Raw genomic sequence first — 22,475 nt, forward strand, 5'->3', positions numbered from 1 at the left:
TAACACGGCTACATTTCTATCACTATAATACTATCTAAGTAATTCAAATCAAATTTCAGGCCTGACTGCTAGGCGGTGCACAGACAAGTAGCAGATAAAATGGTCTCTGGGCAGGAACTGGGCTATGTTAGACCCTGGGCCTGAAGGTTGCAACTTCCAGATCCTATTCCCAACTCTGGTATCAACTCATAGAATGACCTTAGGTAGAAGAGTTCTAACCTTTGTGGCTTAATTTCCCAATCTGAAAATAGGAAGTATACTCTACCGCACAGCTGAGGGGCTGGGAAGCTTATTTGCAAAATCACCTCTTAAAATCCTTAGATGGAAGGGGTGTTAACAAGGGTAATATTTACCCACTAAAATCAGTTGTTCCAAGACTTTCACAATGTCAACCCAGAGAGTGGGTGCAAGTCCTACCAGCAGCAAAGGAAACCCCCACAAGGATTTCACTTCCCCTCTGGAGAAGGCTGGCTGAGCAGGTGCCATCTGAGACTTGGGGTGCATCTAGACTACATTCCTCTTTCGAAAGAGGAATGTAAATTTTAAAAAAATGCAGATGAAGTGCAGATTTACAAATCTTGTGCTTCGTTTGCATAATCGCGTCCGATCGCTTTTTCAAAAAAGGTTATTTTGAAAAAAAGCAGTTTAGACGCATTTCTTTAAAAAAAAACCAACCCTTTTTCAAAAGAACCCCATAAACCTCATTTTTTCAGGAATAAGGATTCTTTTGAAAAAGGGTCCCCCCCTGAAAGAACTGCGTCTAGACTGCTTTTTTTTCCCAAAATAACCTCTCTGGAAAAAGCGGACGCAATTATGCAAAGGAACCGCAAGATTTGCAAATCTGCACTTCATTTGCATTTTCGATTTCCTTCATTTACATTCCTCTTTCGAAAGAGGAATGTAGTCTAGATGCACCTTTGCGCAGCACTGAAAGTAAATCTGCAACAAATACCTGGAGTGTCTCCAGATCTGCAGACACAAGTTCAGTTGGCATTTTAAGGGAGTTTGCAAAACAACGGACCCTATCCTAATCCCATTTAAATCAAAAGGGATCATTGATTTCAGTGCAAGAAGAATCAGGAAATGTATTAGCAAGTTAGAAACACCCCTTCTTCAGGATCAGTATTTCAGCCAATCTGAAATTCCACAGCTACACCTAACCCACTTTTGTGCCCTAATTCCTGCTTCAAGTTTAACAGCTATGGTTGAACTAGAACATGGATTCCCAAACTGGGGGGCGTGAAGAAAGTCCAGGGGGTGCACGAGGCGACCCAGCCATACACCCCCCCCCTGCAATCCCACCCCAAGTTTTGATGCTATTTTTTGGGAGGAGGGGCCTGAGGGTTTCTCAAAAAATCAAAAAGGGGGCGTGATGCGGAAAAGTTTGGGAACTACTGAACTAAAAATATCTCTTTTAGAAAAATCTCCAGTCTTGATTCTAACAGTTCCAGTGATAGAGAATCCACCACAAGTCTTCCTGGAATTGTGCCAGTGGTTAATTATCCTCCAGTAACTGGATTTCATTATCCGTTATGCTACTCAGCAAAATTGCTAGAAGTAGGAAAGGGTGAGAAATCTAAACAGAGGTATTTCCCATTCGTTAAAATTATCAACTTTTTTACCGCACTACAAGTTGATCAGAATTAAAAGGTGACTAAAATGGCAACTAAAAATGCAAATGTTAAAAACAGATATTCAGTTAAAGACTCTTCAAACACCTCTATTTTAAATGTCAGAGGCAAGCAGTTCTCTACTTATCTATCCTTGCTACATAAAATGAGCAGTTTAGGATTTCTGAGAATAGTGGTTACATGATCATATATTGTGATCTATATTTAAATAAAATAGTAGGAGAATAAGCAATTTGCACTTACTGTAAAAGTCTGCCAGTCCAACCAAAAGTTATGGTATATGTAAAATAAAAGCTCTAGGATTTTTTTGTGCACTTTCATATATTGATCAACATGTTGTTTCAGAAAAGTCTGAAGAAATAATCTCTATTGTGCTAGGTGAGCTAAGTGACTCTAGAAGAGGGAATGCGCAAAGAATCGCTTCTCCCCCCCCCAAAAAACCACTTAAAATCACAAGATGGGCAGACAAACTTGTGCCATCTTCTAAGCGTTTTACAAACATTAAGTCATTCACAACTTTCTGAGATGAGCAAATACTCTCCCACTTTACAGATGGGAAAACTGAGGCACAGAAAGTGGTCAAGTGACTTGCTCAAGGTCAAAGTTGAAGTGTTGGGAACTCTGATTTCTAATAGATTTTAGCTCCCAGTCCTGTGCACAGATCAGGTCTTAATGCACTAGTATAGGATCTGAAAATCCAATTTTAACATAATTCTTTATATCAGGCATGGGGAACTTTTTTGGGTTGGGAGCCACTAACCCAGAGATAAATCAGTTGGGGGCTGCACACAAGTGAGAAGCAAAACAAAAAACTCCAAAAGATCACTAACATGGCCCCCAGCCGAGGAGAGACACTTCGCACATTTCCCTTGTACACCATGCCTAGTGGGGTCCAGGCTAGTAGATTTTGTGTGCTCCAGTTCCATAGGGGGACAATAGGAGGGCTGGAGCACCAGTGCGGGCTCCCCAATGCTGGGAAGGAGCCCTGAGCCTCGGGGGCCGCATCTGGCCTCCCAGCCCTTAGGTTCCCCATCCCTGCTTTATGTAGTGCAAGCCTAAATTCTTGGATTCTGATCAGATCAAACTACTGCACTAACTTTGAGATTAACATAACATCATCTCACTTTCAGTGTTATGCATTAAACCTCACAACCCTGCCACCCAACAAGCTAACAGCTGCTGTTCATGTCTTACTGAAGAATTCCTAAATACTAGCAAATTTGTTTTAGAATTATTCACTAACTACCCCAATCCCCTCAACCAGTCCTGTTCATTAAAATTCCTCAAGGACTCTCAAATGGAAAAACTGGAAGTTTCAAGGGAAGCTAGAGTTGTGCAACATGACAATCGGGATTAGATTTTTTTCAAAGGTAAATTGCAAAAATAATTTGTCCAAATTTCTTTAGCTTCTATACAAGTTTTCCTCTACAGAATGCATAGCCACCACTTCAGAGAGAGTGCAGTTTGAGAGAAATTTAGAAGGTTGATAGGATAGGAAGAACAAGAATCAGCTTTGCAACAACAACCTAGTGACAGTGTTGGAAAGAGTACCACTGTGCCATAAATCCACTTGACCCAGAGGAGAAATTGAAGCAGCTGGATTGTAATTATCCAAACATAGCACTGTAATAAAAATTTGCTGTGTCGGTCTTCCACATTCACATGCACACAAACACAAGAAGCCCAGAAGACGGCCAAACTAACTTACTTTGTGTTCCTCAAGGTCCTGAGAGATCTCCTTGATCACCTGCTTTTTCTTCTGAAGACAAAAATACAGATACAGAATCCCAACAAAATTCAGTGGGCTGCATGCTACAAACTATTTTTGTGGTGCGAATCCAATGTAGACAAGGGACATCTCAGTTACAAATCTGTATCAAATCCAAAATAGCTCTTTAAGTTAAAGATTTGGTTTTTAAAAGTTTAAGACCAAAGACACTGTAACCAACAGGATGCTGCTCACAGGACATCAGAAGAGAGCTGGGATCAACTTAGCAATTAGAAATCCAGGCACTGAAGACGTGAAAAATCTTGCAGGGGAACCACAACAGGGAGTGTGGAAGTTCAGCAGCTCAAAAGATTAGTTCTGAGTGAGGTGGCAGAGTCAGGGAGGCCTCTAGTGGTCAAGGTCTGGAAAGCAGCAATAAAAAAAGCAACAAGGTCAAAAGAAAAGTTTGCTTTTCGGTACTGTGGGAGAACTGTGAGCTGGGAGGAAAGCCATGGCTGTAGGAGGGATGGGAAGAGGAACCAAGGATGTGGCTCAGAGCCATAGCAACTGAGGAATTCCTGTAGCTCAACCTGTCAAGCTCATTCAGGGACACTATGACATTTTCTGAAGAGCATAACACCTTTTCAAATTGCTTGAAGTACCACAGCAGATAGAGAATCTGTAGTTTGCTGAAGGCAAAAGGAGACCACAAAATAGACTGGGTTGTCTGGAAAAAAAAAATCTCAAAATCTTACATACATCCAGAATAAATGCCAACAAAGTGTCCTTAATTCCTCTATGGCATGCATAGGTTAAGGAGCCAGATGGCCCTGCATTGTAAATACAGGTGGTCCTTCCCTTATGTCTCATCACAACCAAATACAGCAATTTTACTACTACTACTCCAGAGCTAAGTCATACATAGAGTGTAATGTACAGCAAAGCACATAGAATTCGATGCCTGAAAATGCACTAGCTTATCACACTAAATTCATTTGAATGCTGCAAATAAGGAGTACGCTTTTCGGCAGTATCTTAAAAAGAACAAAAATCAGAAGTTCAAGAATCCCAGACATCAGTGCACAAGCAACAGTCTTCTTACTTGTATTGTGGGGTATACAAGTATACACACACTAGTCTGGCACCAAAAAGGCACTCCTAAATTAAGATGAGCCAACAGGGATGCCAAAAATCTTGAAACTGAATTGATAAGCATTCAGTCCTGAATTTGGACAATTCATTTTTGCAATAAAGAACAAAACTTCTCTACAGTGAAACATCCACATACGACAGTTATCCATTTAGTTGTCTTACTGAAACATTTTCCACTCTGAACTAAGTCCAAGATACCATAGATTGATCAGAATCTCATGGCTATAGATTTCAAAACTAGTTTTTATTTTAAAAGAGGTCAGTCACTCATGTTCTATGATTCTATGTTCAGTGACTAAACATGACTCAACTACTATGAGCCCCTTGGATCTTTTAACTTGGAAGAATACACGTTATGCAAGTCAACTAAACGTGAAAAACACAGAAAACCGGTAACTGATAGTATTTTGGAAGTAGAGTTCCAAAATCCCCCAATTCCTTTGGTTTTTTTTTTTTGAGGGATAGAACCGAAAGTTTGAGATTACAGTCTCCTATTGATTTATTTTTGTCTACACAGAGGTGAAAAAAATAACAATGTGAACTTAGAAAAAATAGAATTGATATACACAAAGCATATGAAGCAATGGGTTCAAAGCTAGCGTGAAATGGTCTTGATAAGAAATCCTTGCAAAAGAACTTGCAAAATCAGGACCACAGAAAGTATATTCATGAAGGGCAGCAAAATCATTTAAGTTATTTATAATTAAAATTAGTCTAAAAAATAAAGCATGTTTAAATTTTATCTAATATTTGCCTGCAAGGCAAGCCTCTGGCATGTCTACAAATCAAGAAGACAGCTGGATAATTCAATTTTGGTTCATTCCCTAAACTATTTCATCCTCAGATGTCAAATTTTTCACTTTTTTAAAAAGTCCGTACCATTGCACCAATATTTAAGTAGCTAAAGTAATAAAATCAATATTCTTCGAGGAATTCTTGTACAGATCCAGGAAGTGAAGTAACTAGAAAAACTGAGTTTTCTCCCCTCCTACAGTATGAAATGTTTTACTCTTATTTATGGTTATGTTTATAAGCATTAGAAAATAATGAAGATACTTTATTTCTCTCTTTTTCTACCATTGTGGAGAAAATGTAATTTTTATGTTGGTAAGAGCAGCTTTTGAATGTTAAACATGTTCAGATATGTAACATTTAATAAAAAGTCAAGATTTTGTTTTCCCTGTTTTTCTGCCATTTACATCCTATTGATAAAATTCATCCCAGGTGGAGAGAGTCCAAAACAAGGCTTTCCACATCACCTGACCCTCACAGCCAAGGTTTAAGTGTGGTAGGAGTTACATAAATCCTCTGATGATGAAGTTTGGCTCCATACAACCAGTTGATCTGTGCAAAAATACTATGTTTTCTCTGATGTCACCTCTCCACGTTGGTTCATACATTAAAAGTATTAATTGTTATGCTCAAAGCCCTCTAACTGCATGCACCATTGAGATTCATGCTTGAAGAGCAACTTTTTTTTTGGTTTAAAAAAAATTGTACCTGTGCTCTTTGAAGTTTTCATTCTGATTCCAATTGTTGTAAGAGTGCAGGTCAGCTTTTGAAATAGTTATCTTGCTGTTCATTTGTGTTTAAGAATAGCTGTCCCACTGAAGTTGAGAAGTTGTTCTACGGATCTATTGGCCCTTCAGTGCATACAATTCCCTAAGCTGTTCATACATTCCTATGTAACAAGTCCCAAAATGGAATTTATGATGTAGACACAACTTTAACTCATAGTAAAACTAGCTGGCAAGATTCTAATACAAGTCATACATTTAAGATGATTCTAACTGGGTTGTCTGTCATAGATGTAAGGGTGTGTCTAGACTACATGCCTCCTTCGACGGAGGCATGTAGATTAGCCAGATCGGAAGAGGGAAATGAAGCCGCGATTAAAATAATCGCGGCTTCATTTAAATTTAAATGGCTGCCCCGATCTGCCGATCAGCTGTTTGTCGGCAGATCGGGGCAGTCTGGACGCGCCGCGTCGACAAAGAAGCCTTTCTTCATCGACACAGGTAAACCTGGTTTCACGAGGCTTACCTGTGTCGATGAAGAAAGGCTTCTTTGTCGACGCGGCGCGTCCAGACTGCCCCGATCTGCCGACAAACAGCTGATCGGCAGATCGGGGCAGCCATTTAAATTTAAATGAAGCCGCGATTATTTTAATCGCGGCTTCATTTCCCTCTTCCGATCTGGCTAATCTACATGCCTCCGTCGAAGGAGGCATGTAGTCTAGACACACCCTAAATGTGTTCCAAGAGCTAGACACTTCCTTGCTATCTTTGGGGGACTTAAGCTCACTCAAGTTCTCTTTGGGAACTTCAGGTATAGTATCTCAGCTGACCCTCACTTTCGGAATAAAGTTGCAACAATAAATGCTTTATTTCTGGGCAGGATGGTTCAATGGACTACTGTGATGTACTATCATTGATTGCTTGTAGAAAATGAATAGCTGCAATCTAATCACAGTCCGACCCTCCAGACCAGCAAGAAATGCTCTGTAGAAGACAAGTCACATATCCAGACTAGTTGCAGATCTCTAGGTTTGTAGATAAACTAGGCTGGGATACCATAAGAAGTAGGATTGTCACAGAATTAAACACTAATAGTTCCAGATGTACAGGTAAATTATTGGATTATACTGAGCTACGACAATATCAAAGCTAGTTTGCAAAGAGGGAAAAATTGTTCATGCTCTCTATAACAATGGGTTATATAAAGGACTCCATCGAGGCAGGACATTTATCTGTTTTATAACATACCCATACTATTAAACACTTGGACCTGTGCTTAAATGCTAATCTTGTTTCTGCACAACTCATGTTTAGTCAGTGTAGGTTACCAGTACAGATCCTGCATCCTGAAGGCTCTGCTTGCAAAGAGCTCAACACAGAGTAGTGCAAAACAATACATTTTTATTTGTTCACAGTTAAACACAAGCAACTGCCTTGACATTTTAGAACATTCTAATAAGGACAGCAAAACCTCCTTTTGGTTTAAAGTTCTCTTTAGCTTAGATTGTACCATTTTTCCTTGTATTTCATATTTATGGCATTTAATGTAGATTGTTTAACATGCTTGCAAAGAGCGAGGCAGGGAACAGATTACCTTTTGACAAAGACAGAATTTTAGATTTAACTAAAAGCAGTCAGTTAAAAAAAAATCTGTCTCCACTTCACTGATGGATCCCTTTAAACAAAATGCAAGTTACTACATACAGTAGATCCATAATTTTAGGGATTTACAAAAACAATGGCAAAATTTGTTCCTCCATAATCATCATGGTCCATAGATAAACCTTCTAAAGCGGTTTCTGATTCCACCCCAGTGCTAACATCCTTTAAAAAGAGAAAAGGATGCCTACTTAGGAGCTTTGGTTTGCTCCAGGGCATGTTTGCTTAAAAAAAAAAAAAAGCCCCTCCACTAAATAAAATGAGTCACCATGGGCAGAACAGGCTGTTGGGATTTGCCAAACTCGAGGGGTTTCTAATTGATTCCTGTAACAGAACTGTACTCAACAGCTGAGCTAGCCCTTTTAGGGGCAATGTGCAAACTGTTCTCTTCTGGGTGAGTAGGATATGAAGCCTTTGAGTCTTCACTCATTTGCTATTGCAGCTACCACTAAGTCTTAGAAATACAGATGCAACTACAAAACCAGTCAATATCACTGGTAAGTGACATTATTTCCTATGCAGGTTCAACCTTTGCCAAAACTAAAGTTCTCCTTTACTTTCAGAGTCAGGGTTGTCTGAGATACTGAAAGTAGAAATGTATTTAGACCATAAGTTTTAAGAGAAAGGTGGAATGGAAGGGAAGGTATTGTCTGGTGGGGGGAGGGGGGGAGAGGAAGTCACAGCAGCTGTTTGTCAGGTTGGCAGAATGCCAGTCTGCTTTGATCAGTTTTATCCCCATTTAGACTAGGTCAAGCTAGAAAAACAGATTATAAGTGTAGTTACTTTACCTTTCAAAATATTCTTACCAGAACAAAATGACACTGGTACACTGGAACTCTGAAGTCTGAAAAGATCATGTTACAGACTAAGTGATCCTGGATCCAGACATACCACAGTCTCATAAAAATGACGTTCTCTCTTTCCTAATAGTGAATCTCTGTTCTGACAGGAAGGAAACTAAGAGTCTGACGACTGACACAAATCCGGAACATGCAAGGCTCCCCATTGACTTCAATGGAAATAACAAACATGGGAAGGCTGCAGGATTGGGTGCAGCTTTTTGAGCTACACACACTTGCCCAATGGCAAGCTCAGTTGCTTGGGACAGTAAAGTGGAGGGGAAGGGTAGAGAGAAAAGGAGAGAAGTGGATAGCCACAAACTGGACTGACATGACACCTGTATCCAAGAGAGAAATAGTAATGGGGAGGAGGAGGATTTCCTTTGGGAGTCTATCCAATGATCGTTGAGTCAAGCCTGGGATCTTCGGAACTACTCCTGGAAAGAAAAATGTTTAAGATTCTTCACCTCCACTCAGAACAATTTAAGGTCAGACAAGTACCAGTTTTTTAGACAAACAATGAATATCCCTCTTACTCACCCAAGGAAAAAAATCAGAAGCAATAGTGTTTTAACAAGACCTCAGCAAATAGTATGCAGTTTCCTGGGGAGGGACAACGTTTGTTCACATATAATTTTCCAGGAAATGTTAAGGACATAAGAAACAATTATTATGAGTTGGGGTGATTGCAACATTAGTCTGCAGATGTGTTTTGGTTTTTAACCATTCAGTCAATTGGCCAAAGTCCAATCTAATAAAGCCCAGAGTTGGGGGAAAACAAACAGGCAAAATAAAGACTTTCAGATGAATGCACTTGAAACTTTGTTTTTGCTTCATTCCAGAAGAACGTAACCAAAGTCACCTGCAAGGGCAACACAATTAACTGTTCTAGACTGGAAGCTTGCTGAGACATTTCAGCTAAATAAAGCGCTAAGCATTCATAGGTAGATTCACAAAGGTTAATTTGGCCTCATATTGCACTCAAGTTCATAGGATGCAACCACTCATTGGGAAGAGGAGAAGGGAAAGAATACTTATAAATGCTAACAGCTGCCCCTTCAAATTAGTACACACTGCTAATGATGGGATCTGCAAGAGCAGAAGCAAAAGAAAGTTAGGCCGGGCATTACAATTCCACACCCTACATCCATTTTGCATTCATTCAGCAGTCATCTTATGTAAAAATACATCAGTCCTGTTTCCACTGCACGAGCTAGCTGCTCAGACCAATGAAACAAAAGCTTTTAGTTAAACTTGCATTCACGCCTCCTGTTCTATGCCACGAATATGAAAATAACACTGATTGACTATCTTCCTTTTTAACTGTGGTCATGATGAGTTTCATTGTAGTCCATGATATGAAGCGGTCCAACACTGCCTTCCTGGTTCATAGGTGAGGGGCTCGGGTTGTCGAGGTTTGATGGAACCTTTGCCTCCAGGCTTGGATCTTTACACAGTTCACTCTTTAGAGTGTCAGAAAGACTGTTGATGGTCATACCCTCCTCATCACACTGGCTCTCACTCTTGTTGCGGAATAATTCGCGCACCTTCATTCCAAGAAAGCTTTTAGAGCTGGGGAGTGAGCCTACAGTTAGTGGGACACTGGTGGAGGGCTCCGGCAACATAGATGCTTCCCGGCGATTGCTGAACTGTCCCATTCTCTGGTTCTGGGATTTTTCTGGGGTGGACAGCTCACTGCTGCTGCCACCTTTACTACTACTGCTACCCCGTGTGCTTGGAGGCTTGGTCTCTCCATTTCTACCAAATGCTTCTTCACTGTATCCTGTCACTGAGTCTGCAAAACCTTCAATACTACAATCCAGCCTGTTTTGGAAGAAGACAGAGAAAGAAAGGGTCAAAATGGTGGTAGCAATGATACACCATGAAGAGAGCAAGGCAATTTACTTTGATTAGCTTCTATCTCTGCTACTGCAGATGTGCTTAGACATGCCTTCATTAGTTTCTCCCTTCACTCAATCCTATAGCACTGCAAAAAGCCAATGAACATACTATAGCCACAAAGATAAACCAATGTTACAGATTTAGCATTCAGCGGTGGATTTAAGTCCAAGTCTGCCAGACATCTAAAGGGTAGGATGTACCTGCATCCTCAATGCCTTAGGAAGAGAATGAGGCTATAAATACCACTTGGATTTGTACATCTATTCTTTAAAGACTGAACAATAGCTGTTCTTTCTATATCATTGGGAGGGAAAGAGAGGATAAACTATTCTGATAATACTACAGACTAGGAGCAGGAAGCATATCAAGAGTGGGAAGGATTTATTTAAATCATATATATGGGGATGCCAATCAGCAGAACAGACAGATTCCTGAAATGGCAAAAGATGTCTGTTGTGTATAATCAAGGTTAGTTTTTCCTCCTTCACCGGAGAATCCCCTTTTAAACTCTGATAAAATCTCAAGAGTCAATGAAAGCAACACAGAGTTTTTCTTTGCCTTCCAGATACTCAGCTTCAATTTAAATGCATTTCATTTGCCTAAAAGGGATGCCTCTGACATAACCTACTCAAGCAATGCATACCCAACCGGCTTTGGCTGGTAATGACAGTAAATCCAGGCACATTGTGAGAAACAATGTCTCATCACTGACAATGTTTCAGCCCAGGAAAAACTGTCAATTCCTGAGCCTTCTGTAGGCATAATAAAGAGTTCAACAATTTTCATGATAAATGCAGCACAGTTTGGATTAGTTTTCAGCATCCAGTTCTGAATATCAGCCACCCTAAAGTCCTTATTTAATGCAACAAGAACAAACTGCCAATGGAGTAAGCTATTTCCCTGGAGAACATTCTATTTAAATATACTGTATTCTCTATATCGCCAACATTAGTTCCTACCAGTCAGTCAACTCATTGTTACAAAGGGTAAAGCTGTCCAAATCAGACAAGCTTAACTAGATTCCTCATGTAGCAATTAAAATAGTTAAGAAAATTCATATTTTGCTGCAGATTAAAATGATAGGTCCTGGATGTGAGCTACTGGAATGCAGATTCTTCAGCAAGAAAACAAAGGATATTTTACTAGAATCATTTTTACCCTGCAGCTAGTTTGCAATAGTATTTCAGTTACTAAAGAGCTACCTTACAGTTTATTATCAATACTTTTATTGACTCTCTAGGTGATGTGGACAAGCCACTCATATCAGTTTCACCACCTCCAAGAATGGGAAAAGCTGAATACGGTCCTTGGATGCATAAGGATGGCAGACAATGCTAAACACATTACTGAAATTCACCTCTAGCAGCTTACTAGTAGCTCATCAACCTTTGTAATACTGTCCTTACCTTTCTTCTGCTGCTTCAGCTGCTTCTGTTTTTTCATCGTCAAGTTTTTTCAATAGGCTATCCTTCTCCCACCGGCTATACAGATTTAAAATCTCCAGCTCGAATGCTTGTGTAATTCTTTTCTGGGCTTTGTATCTGCTCTCCACAGCTTGCAATTGGCCTCTAGACACACAATGAGTTCATTACCACCAATTTAAATTTCTCATACTGTATAACCCAATTGCCAATGCATATTTTTAAATTTTCTTTATAAGGGTATATTTTATTGCACCAACTTCTACTGGTGAAAACAACTCGCTATCTTTGGAGCTCACATACACTTCTCCAGATCTGTGTAAGAAAAAAGCTTGTCTCTTTCACTAAAAGAAGTTGGTCTAATATAAGATATTGCTTCACCCACCTTGTTTCTTTAATACCCTGGGATCTACACAGCTAAAGCAACACTGCAAACAGCTTTATTTGTAATGTAAATTAGTATCAGCTACTGAAGCGAAATCCCAACCTTGCATGGATTTTGACATCCTCCAGATATTTCTTTTGCTCTAGTAACAGGTGGTCTTTCTTCGAGAGCTGAGACTCCAGTTCGACTATCCGCTTCTGGGAGGCATCAAGCCTCTGGCTTTGCTGTTGAACACAAAATTTTGCTTTCTCCAGTTCTTTCCGAGAAGCAGCCTTCATCATCTCCACTTCCTGAAAAGAGAGGTAACTGTTACTAAGCAATACACCATTTAGTGTCTCAGTCACACACCCCTGAAAACACAAGTAAAAGGCTAAACTTTGGTCATATCTCAGGATTTCCCTGGGGAAGAAAAGGTAAAGGTTTTAAAGAAAGCTTTAGTGAGGACAGGATTCCTATACATTTGTAGCATTTATATGTGTGCATACAGTTACAGACAGTATAATTTCTGTGAAAGATAAAATAAAGCAAGCGTTTAAAAAAAAAAAGTGATGCAGAACTGGAGAACTTCTGAACGCATAAGGGATACTACATAACCATGAATATAGCTCCACATGACCAGAATTTATTAGCACCTCAGTGTTCCTTGCTTAAGCCCTTTCCAACAGAGGTCAGGTTTGTCAGTCCTGGATCAGATTACATTTTAAATTGAAAATTATCCATTGTAGTCCATAATGTGTCAATAAAAAGGCACTTCTTTGTTTCTGGCTTTACAGTTTCCCTTTCCTGATTGCTGTCTCTCAGGTAAGAGCAGGTATGCTATGCTGTACATGTCACTTGTTCTTTTGGTACAAAAATGTTTCCCTGAGCAGAGATAATCAAACCACAAGGTCCTTACAGGGCATGAAAGATATGAGCTGCTGCAGGAGATCAGCAGTTTTAAGTTACGGATGTCAACAAGTAGTCAACTATACGATTAACTGATAACCCTAAGGTTATCAGTTAATCTTGCTGACTACTCGCATTCCCCTCCCCGCCCCTTGCTGCCTCAGAGGCAGCAGAGGGAGAGGGAGAAGGAAGCAGGAGATGGTGAGCAGGGAACACAGCACCCTAATTTATATAATATTGCAAACTGAAATGAATTGTGACATATATAACTTCCTTAAAACAACAAAACAAAACAGAGACATGTCTATGTCCAGTATAATAATTATATATTAGTATTATGCCCACTTAATCTTACTTTTTATTTGTACAACTCTAAATTAATCTATGTACCTACTGCATCATGTAGCCACAACTTGAATATATAACTAAACTTAAGTGTAATGTGGTGTGCATTAAACAAACAATATTTAAAATAGAAAATGCCTTAAATTGAGACTAACTGGTTTTTTCCTGGGGCAGTAAAATCCATCATTTTACCTGGTAAAAACTATGCCGTCTTAGAAGTTATTTGTAGACAGTCTGGATATCCTGGCATGAATAACACAAAAGCTCTCAATGGAAGACAAATCACAGTAGATATTCCTTCATTTGCTTTGAAATTGGTTGCAAATATTTTTGTCAGTTTGTTCACTGATTTGTAAAGAGTTTCCTTCTTCACTGAAAAGCCACTATTGAACTTGATGATGATGCTACAGCAAATCTTTCCGGAAAGGCCTTGCCTGTGACCTGCATACTGTACCTTTGATTTGTCTGCATGCTTGTGCTGCAGCTGTTCCAAGTACAGCTCATTGACCTCCCCAAGAACCAGAAGTTGCCTATTCAAGAACTCCATCTGCTGCTGGACTGACTCACTGTTGGAAAGCTTAAAAAAAAAAGCGCACACAATACATCAGCATTCACAGTGAACAGTTTAATCTAAGTGTCACACCTGACCTACACAACCTCTGTGGGTTATATTTACTGAAAAGAAAAAAAGAAAATCAAACCATAATGCCTAGTGAAAGTACCACACAATTATTACAAATCAAGTGAATGGATGTTCCTCAAAGTGGCTGCTGGTAAAATTTGTGACATCCCATGAGAAATACAATATTTAATTAGCTTAACCTTTCAGACAGTTTGCTTCAAATGCTCATTTATGTGTGAAGTCCCTTTAGTTTATGACAGGACTTATTAACATATGGAAATATGTAAGGATAGCTTTATCCAAGCACACATTGCTCAATCTGAGAAATTCCAAATCTGGGCCAGATATCCAAAATGAGAAGGAAGATTTCAGCTTCAGCCATCTCAGGACCACACACATATAAGTTCTTCAGCATAAAATTCTTCAAACCCTTTGATTACTTAAAATCAATACCACGGAAATCAGTGTAGCATGAGCAGCAGATTACCCAAAGTGGTGGAGGCCTTGTGAGAACCTAAGAGAAGTTTGCGAATGGATACTATCAAGAAAATTCATAACAAAAAAGAGACAGAAAGCAAATCTTACCTTCTGAGAAACTTGGCTGAGAAGCAATTCTGTGTGACACACCTTGTTATTGGCTTTCTTTAATTCAAACCTCAAATCTGCAATCATATTCCTACAGTCCTCCAGCTTGGTCTATTCACAGAGAGAGCAAAAGACTTAAGGTTTGGAAACTGTACTACAGACCTAGCAAAATACACATTTGGCAGGGTGGCCAGCATTCCCCCACAAGCATAATCAGTGGTTACAGATTAAACACTTAAAATTATTGCTGCTATCCAAAGATCAGTTGAAAGCATGCAATTTGCCATTTCTAAATTCTACACAAAGCAAAATAAAACAATGCCACAAATAAAGGAATCAACTTCATTAGATGAATTTTTAACTGCATGTTGTTTTAGGAGAGGTGTAATACACCAAAGAGCTATTTCATGCCAGCTCACTAGCGGGGTTATTTTTAAAGCTACATTATCAGTTGACTACAGCTCTTCCATGCAATGTTTCATACCTGCAATTCCTGGCTCTGGTTGTAGAATTCTTCCCTGTCATGTTGCAGCTGTCGGATCTGGCTGTGAAGCTGAGCCACTATGTTATCATGCTCCTCCTGAAACTGGTGGTACCTGGCCTGCTCTTTCTGCAGACTAAGCTTCAAGGACTGGATATCTTTTTCCTGTAGTTTTAGCTGATCTTTCTGTTCAGAAGCACATTCCAAAAGTCAGATGACCAAATTTGCTATTCCAACCAGTACATTTGAGATCACTGCCTCAAGTCAACCAGCAAATAATGGATCAAAACCAAAACCCACTAATAGCATAGTCTTCCAACTTGGCTATGTTACAGACCTTTAGAGTGCTTCTCATACAAAAAGGACTTTGTGCGGTTTTTTGTTTGTTTGTTTTTTTGTAAAGAAATGGTTAAAGGTGCCAAGCTGGACATACTGGAAAGCGCAGTTACATCCATGAAATATAGTCAGCAGTTATGTATGTTCCTCCACATCACTGCATGGTCCAGTAGTAACCTAAAGGGACAGCCTCAGGGAACAGAGGGTCATTTCATTTCCAATAATTACTTAGTTCTTAGTAAGGATGTTAAAATGTGGTTAATTGACTAGTTGATGGAATTTCCATTGACTAGCTGACAGGCACTCCTGCATTCCTCCTTTGAAATGTACAGGAGCCCCATAAGGGGCTCCTGTACATTTCAAAGAAGGAATGTAGAACCCATGTACAACCCAGGGCCAGTGGGATGTCTTGCTGACTCTAGGCTTCACATGGGGGCTTTCTTTGAAATGCACAAGAGTCCCCAGGGGACTCCAGCTGACCCCAGGCTCCCATGGTGCTGCCCCTTGGAAACGCTGCTGCTGTGTTTCAAAAGGGCAGCTGCACTGAGCCTGGGCTCATCTGAGGACTCCGGCTGATCCTGGGCTTCTGCAGCACTGCCTCTTTGAAACACCACTGCAGCGTTTCAAAGGGGCAGTGCACACAATCGCGATTAAATTTTTAATTGCGTGATTGTAGAAGCTGTAGAAACCATTTTCATATTTAGCTAAAAGCCATCTTGTATAACAGAAACCATTTCAGCTTCTCTCTCAAGCACGTAGACCAAAGTAAACTTTCTGTCACCCCGTGAGAAGAGGCCTACAGGATGGACTATTGGTATGCGTTAATTGGGCTGGTTGGGACAGGAGATGTACTCCCTGTACATCGTACCTGTCCGCCATCTTGTTAATAAGGCTTTGTTTTTCCAAGTTTAATTGAGGATTTTTGTAATTGAATGCCCTGACGTCAGACTGTTTGGCTAAGGGTATAAAGATACTAAAATTAATTGTATTAGCCAGCCTTACTGGGCCTGGCTTTGCTGGAACCACTTTTGGCTCATGCTGTGCTTTATTAATTAATAAAGCTGTTTGTTAGCTGCCTAAACAGAGAGGAGCGTTTTTTTTTTTTTTGCTTCAACATGATTAATCGCGAATAATTTTTTAAATCGCTTGACAGCCCTAATAATAATTCTAACAAAACTAAAGTTATTTTACATGGACTCCCCACCGAGTTTCCCTCACTAATTTGAGACTAGAAACTCTGAAAAAGAGAGAACATATTTGAGACACTTAGTTTTCTGCCAGCATTCCTCCTCCTCAAATGGAAAGCACATAGCTCTTCAAGAAACATAACAAGGTTACTAGCCTAATGTTAAGGCTGCCCAAGCAAGCACAACATTAGCTGTTAAATCACAACATCCTTCTAAGTTTGGCAGTTATTTAAGCTGGCTTCTTCAGGTACAGGTTCAGTTCAATGCCCTTTAGGATAAGTTACCAGTTTAAAGTAATTACAATGCATTAAAATTATTCACAATCTATTTCACAAAAATTGGAGTACTTGAAGGTTGCCTTAAAAAAAAAAAACCCACAACCTTCAATGATAAATACTTTAAAAGATTTTAAAATTCTATGAAACTATAATGGATGCTGTCTGGGACAGGACTTCACAGATTTGATAATGATGCATTAGGTAGCACTTCTTGGCATGCATAGCTCTGAAATCCTTGCTCACCATGGCAGCATTATGTTCCTCCATTGCTGTTGCTTTGATCACTTTTCGCAGGAGTCGCCGGTTCCGAAGGGCATGTTGTTGCCTTTTGAAGCGCTCATACAATAACTGGTTGTGTAGCAAAAGCAATTGGTTACGCAGGGTGTGAATCTCATCAGAAGGGGGAGAACCTAGACAGAGTGGAGGTTACTATTATATAAGGTTTGATCTTATTACATACATACATTCTACCTTACATCCTCATTCAGTTCCATCCTGCTTTTCCAGGGTTATTTTTAACTGCAAAACTGAATGGAAAAAATGAGGAATTTAAAGGAATGTATCAACAGTTATCACAAAACTTTACAAGTTCAAAGCTCCACAGTGTCTTTAATCCTCACCATGCACAGGGTTTGTAGGTACCAATTTATAATCCACATTTTACAGAGGAGGATAAAGTTTTCTAGAATGCCAAGGTGGCTTAGACACTTTAGAAACTGCGATTGAGGTTATGTCTACATTACAAAGTAAAACTTGCAGCACCAGGTTTCAGAGCTCAGGCTACCAGTCGACTTGGTTTGCTGGACTAAAAATAGCAGTGTAGACCCACTTGGAATGGAGGCTAGACTCCTGAACCCTTTGCTCTTCTTGGATTTCAGAGCCCAGGCTCTAGCCTGTATGGGAACGACTATACTGGTATTTTTAAACTCTCCAGCCCAAGCCAACTGACCTGGGTTCTGAGACTGGGTGCCAAGTTCTTTTCTTAGCGGTGTACACATACCCTTCGCTACCTACTTTCCACTGACTTCTGGTGGAACCTAAAATACTTTTTGAAAATTTTACTGAGGGAATTTGAAAGAACTAATTTGCACAAAGTTACACAGCAAATCAGTGACAGAACCAGAATCAGAATTCAGAGCCCTCCAATGTTTAAGCATATACTCATTCCTTCAGCGTACCCAGCCTTTATTCTTATAAAAATTTGCAACAACCCATTTGAATCCTGAAACTGATTCTGCCAACATTCTCTCTGACATTACATGGTTTTGTCACCCATGAAAAGGTTTCATGAGTACTGGGCTTGTGGCTCACAGAATCATACAGCTGGAAGAGACCGCAGGAGGTCATCAAATCCAGCCCCCTGCCCAAGGCAGGACCAATCCCAACTAAATCAACCCAGCCAGGGCTTTGTCAAGCCGAGACTTAAAAACCTCTAGGGATGGAGATTCCACCACCTCCCTAGGCAATCCATTCCAGTGCTTTACCACCCTCCTAGTGAAATAGTTTTTCCTAATATCCAACCTAGACCTTTCTTACTGTAACTTGAGACCATTGCTCCTTGTTCTGCCACTCATCACTACTGTGAACAGCCTCTCTCCCTCCTTTTTGGAATCCCCCCTTCAGTAAGTTGAAGGCTGCTATCAAATTCCCCTCACTCTTCTCTTCTGCAGACTAAACAAACCCAAATCCTCATAGGTCATGCGCTCCAGCCCCCTAATCATTTTGGTCGCCCTCCGCTGGACCTTCTCCAATGGGTCCACATCCTTTCTTTAGTGGGGGGCCCAGAACTGGACACAATATTCTAGATGTGGCCTCGCTACAGCCGAATAAAGGGGAATAATCACTTCTCTAGATCTGCTGGCAATGCCCCTCCTAATGCACCCTAATATGCCATTAGCCTTCTTGGCTATAAGGGCACCCTGTTGAATGAATATGAATATAAATACTTTTGAGAAAGAATAATGAGACATTGTAGGACATTTTAAAATGTCAGTTTTAAATATTTCAGGAACTGATATCTTCTACAAAGCCATTGGAAAAATTTTAAACAGACCAATTTCACACTCCTTTGATATTTCACAATTCTACCTTAGAAAAACAGACTTATTTAAAAGCATTCCTAAGCACAGGCAAATCTTTTTAAAGTTTTCTAACAGTGTACAGCAGTGATGGGCAACCTAGACTAGTGAGTGGACTGCATGAGTGGCCCTCCTTCTCAGTGGGCCACAAGATTGCCATAACCAAGACGGTTTCTTGGGATAGAATAGTTTTGCTAATTGAGCCTGCGTATCTAGAATGTGCAAGGTGTGCTGACTGAACCATCACAGCGCTTTGATTGGATGCAGTGGGAGAGCCTTGCTCTCACAGTCAATGTTGTGTGCAATGAGCAGGCACCTCATATGCTCTTGCTGTATATGCATGTCACTTCAGTAATACCAGTAGGAAGAAAAAAAAACTACACAGACAGAAACTAGTGGAATCTGGCAAATCTTCACATGGGCCACACACAGAACCCTGATGGGTCAACATATGCCCCCTCCCACTGGTGTAAGGGGTAGGTTTTTGATCAACAAAACTATGCTGAAGTCAATTATGACCCAACTGGAGCTTCCAGATGGCTCAAGTGAAGAAAGAGGAGGGACATATTTGAATTAAGGGAACCAGACTAAGGTGTCAAAAATGACTTCTGTTCTAAAACCCTTCTGCCTCACAGTTATATGGATTTTTTCCAACAGACTCATTTATTTTTAAATTCTGCCCTCCCGCCCTCAGAAGAGTCAAGCTCAGAAGGAAGCATGAGATGACAAAACTGTGAGATATTTATTAAACGATAAGAAAAGATTTCAGTTTGAGTGAACCCTCTCCCCTGAAAAAAATGGTATTCTTAGTTCTGCAGGAAAGGCAGTTATTACCTTCCAGAAAACCCCAAACTTGTAGTGTTGAAACACAATGGTGGCTGCTAAGGCAAAGACGAGTAATAATTTTTAAGGCGGGGGGACTCTAGGAATTTGGTACGTAATCAAGGGCTGCACTCTTCTATGATATTAATGGAGGAGGTGCAAGGTCGGTAAAAGCTATGAGATTGTGCTGGGGGCGGGGCAGCATACAAAACTGCCGCTCGCCAAGGGGTGAGCAGCGGGCAGAGATGTATATTGTCTCTGCAGTCTGCCACTTTGAGCAGCATGTGGGGGTGCGGCAAGCAGGAAGCCTGCCCCAGACTGGGGCTGTATTTTGCCCATCCCTGTGCTAGAGTAGAGAAATTATATCTTAATGGCAGTCACCATCCAACTGTAGTGTGTGGGGGAAAAAGCCAAATATGCAGTCCATCATTTACGTAAACCAAGCTGCAGAAGATACAAAGAAATGTATTTTGACTGATTATAGACTCCGTTTATGGCCCTAAACCAAGAAAAACTTGTTTACCTCCAAAGTGAGTCCAGTCAGCCGATTTGCTTGGCAGAGGCAATCTAGAAATAAAAACACAGTGTTAACCGTCTGTTCAGCGTAAACACTTTACAAGGCAGGCAGACTGCAAAGCCCTAAGAACAGGGACTGTATTTCAATCTAACAAAGAAGAGAGCATATTAGAGAATAATTCATGGAGCAGGGTGTAAAGATCATTGTAAGAAGTGGGCTGTAAGGCGGCATCTGAAAGACAGCAAGTGTGCTTGGTAGATAAGCTGCTGCTGGCCCCGCTCCCAGGGAGGCATCATTGTGGGCTCTGCAGCATGTAACCAGAGAGCCAGCATATAACTTGTGGCAGGGAGGTGGGCTGGGCCCACCATGATCAGGGGTTTCTGTGAGGGGCCCTAAGGATGCTAAGAAGCAGGTAACAGATTAATCGTATAGTGCTCCACTTGGAAATCTGTTTCAGAACATCATTCCTCTGAAGGTTAGAAACCATCACCTAATTTTGAGCCAAAACTTGTTGAGGGCCAGTGTATAGCCACTTGTTTGTGTATCCACATTGGCACTTAAATAACTCCTCTCCCTCCCACTCCTGAAACGGACCCAGATTTAGAGAGCAAATCTCAACCCCCCTCATTCTTCTTTTGGTTAATCTAAACAAGCCAAGCTCTTTGTCTCCTTTCAAAACGCAGGTTTTTCCAGTCCTCTGATCATCTTAGTAACCCTTTGTTGCACCTATTCCAGTTTGAATTAATTTTTCTTAAACATGGGAGACTAGAATTGCACATAATACTCCAGAAGAAATCTCACCAATGCCTTCTATAAAGGTAATAGAGATGTAGCCGGGTTAGTCTGATCTTGCTGAAACAAAAGAAAGGACTATGCAGCACTTTAAAGACTAACAAGATGGTTTATTAGGTGATGAGCATTCGTGGGCCAGACCCACTTCCTAATAAACCATCTTGTTAGTCTTTAAAGTGCTGCATAGTCCTTTCTTTTGTTTCTATAAAGGTACTAATACTTTCCTGTCTCTAATGAAAACACCTTTCCTGATGCATCCTCAGACTGCATGGCTACATCTAGACTGGCATGATTTTCTGCAAATGCTTTTAACGGAAAAGTTTTTCCATTAAAAGCATTTGCGGAAAAGAGTGTCTAGATTGGTACGGATGCTTTTCCACAAAAGCACTTTTTGTGGAAAAGCGTCCGTGCCAATCTAGATGTGGTTTTGCGCAAGAAAGCCCCGATCGCCATTTTCGCGATCGGGGCTTTTTTGCGCAAAACAATACCGCTTTTGCCCGAACGGGAGCAGCATAGCATTTCCGCAAGAACACTGACAATCTTACATGAGATTGTCAGTGTTCTTGCGGAAATTCAAGCGTCCAGTGTAGTCAGCTGGCAAGTTTTTCTGCAAAAGCAGCTGCTTTTGCGGAAAAACTTGCCAGTCTAGACACAGCCCATTAGGCTTTTCACAACCACATCAGACTAATGGTTCATAGTTAACTTGTGATCAATACACCCAGGTTTTTTTCTTTCTCTGTCACTTTGAACTGATAAGTCCCCAGTATATACCAAAAATTATTGCTAGTCCCTAAGGCATGACATTTTATTTTGCTCTAATAAATTTAATCTCTTTTCTATTACTCCAGTTTACAATGTCATCCAGATCATCTTGTATAATGTTCTCTTCCTTCTCAGTATTGGCCATACCTCTCAACTTTGTGTCATCCACAACATTTATTAGCACACACTCACTTTTATTAGCTAACATTTATTAGCACATACTCATCAGTGTCAATAGTAAAAAATGTCAACTAAGAACAATCCCAAGATCAATACCTGAGGAACTCTGCTAATAGCCTCCCTCCAGCTGGAGAAGTACCTTTCAGTATGACACTAACTAATTCCTTAGCCACATCCTCGCCAATGTGGCTAATAATTTCTCATGTGGAACTATATCAAATACCTTTCTGAAATCCACACAGCTTTTACTGCATTTCCTGTCTTAAAAACAGTTATTTTCTCAAAGAAGGAGATCAGGTTAGTTTTGCATGATCTATCTTTTGAAAAACTATATTGTATTTTATCCCAATTTCTGTTAATCCCCGTGTCCTTAACTAAAATCCTCGCATAC

The 22,475-nt window shown here is 40.3% G+C and overlaps 2 protein-coding genes across 16 annotated transcripts in view; both read right to left on the minus strand.

The window, feature by feature from the left end:
* The window catches only part of AK8 (adenylate kinase 8), a 147,334-nt gene extending 140,982 nt beyond the window's left edge, over positions 1–6,352 (minus strand). Inside the window, exon 1 of the mRNA XM_075905784.1 lies at positions 3,340–6,352. The gene's annotated coding sequence lies outside the window, so the exon portion shown is untranslated. The remainder of the gene's footprint in view (positions 1–3,339) is intronic.
* A 1,040-nt stretch (positions 6,353–7,392) lies between these two features.
* The window catches only part of TSC1 (TSC complex subunit 1), a 75,627-nt gene continuing 60,544 nt past the window's right edge, over positions 7,393–22,475 (minus strand). For all 15 annotated transcript variants that reach the window (XM_075905797.1, XM_075905793.1, XM_025178285.2 and 12 more), the window contains 8 exons: positions 20,357–20,400; positions 17,177–17,343; positions 15,136–15,318; positions 14,652–14,762; positions 13,899–14,021; positions 12,317–12,504; positions 11,815–11,976; positions 7,393–10,330 (listed from right to left, as the gene is read on the minus strand). In XM_075905797.1, coding sequence (XP_075761912.1) covers positions 9,826–10,330; positions 11,815–11,976; positions 12,317–12,504; positions 13,899–14,021; positions 14,652–14,762; positions 15,136–15,318; positions 17,177–17,343; positions 20,357–20,400 — 1,483 coding nt within the window. In that variant the 3' untranslated portion in view covers positions 7,393–9,825. The remainder of the gene's footprint in view (positions 10,331–11,814; positions 11,977–12,316; positions 12,505–13,898; positions 14,022–14,651; positions 14,763–15,135; positions 15,319–17,176; positions 17,344–20,356; positions 20,401–22,475) is intronic.

This window comes from Pelodiscus sinensis, chromosome 22 (assembly GCF_049634645.1).
Source record: "Pelodiscus sinensis isolate JC-2024 chromosome 22, ASM4963464v1, whole genome shotgun sequence".
NCBI lineage: Eukaryota > Metazoa > Chordata > Testudines > Trionychidae > Pelodiscus > Pelodiscus sinensis.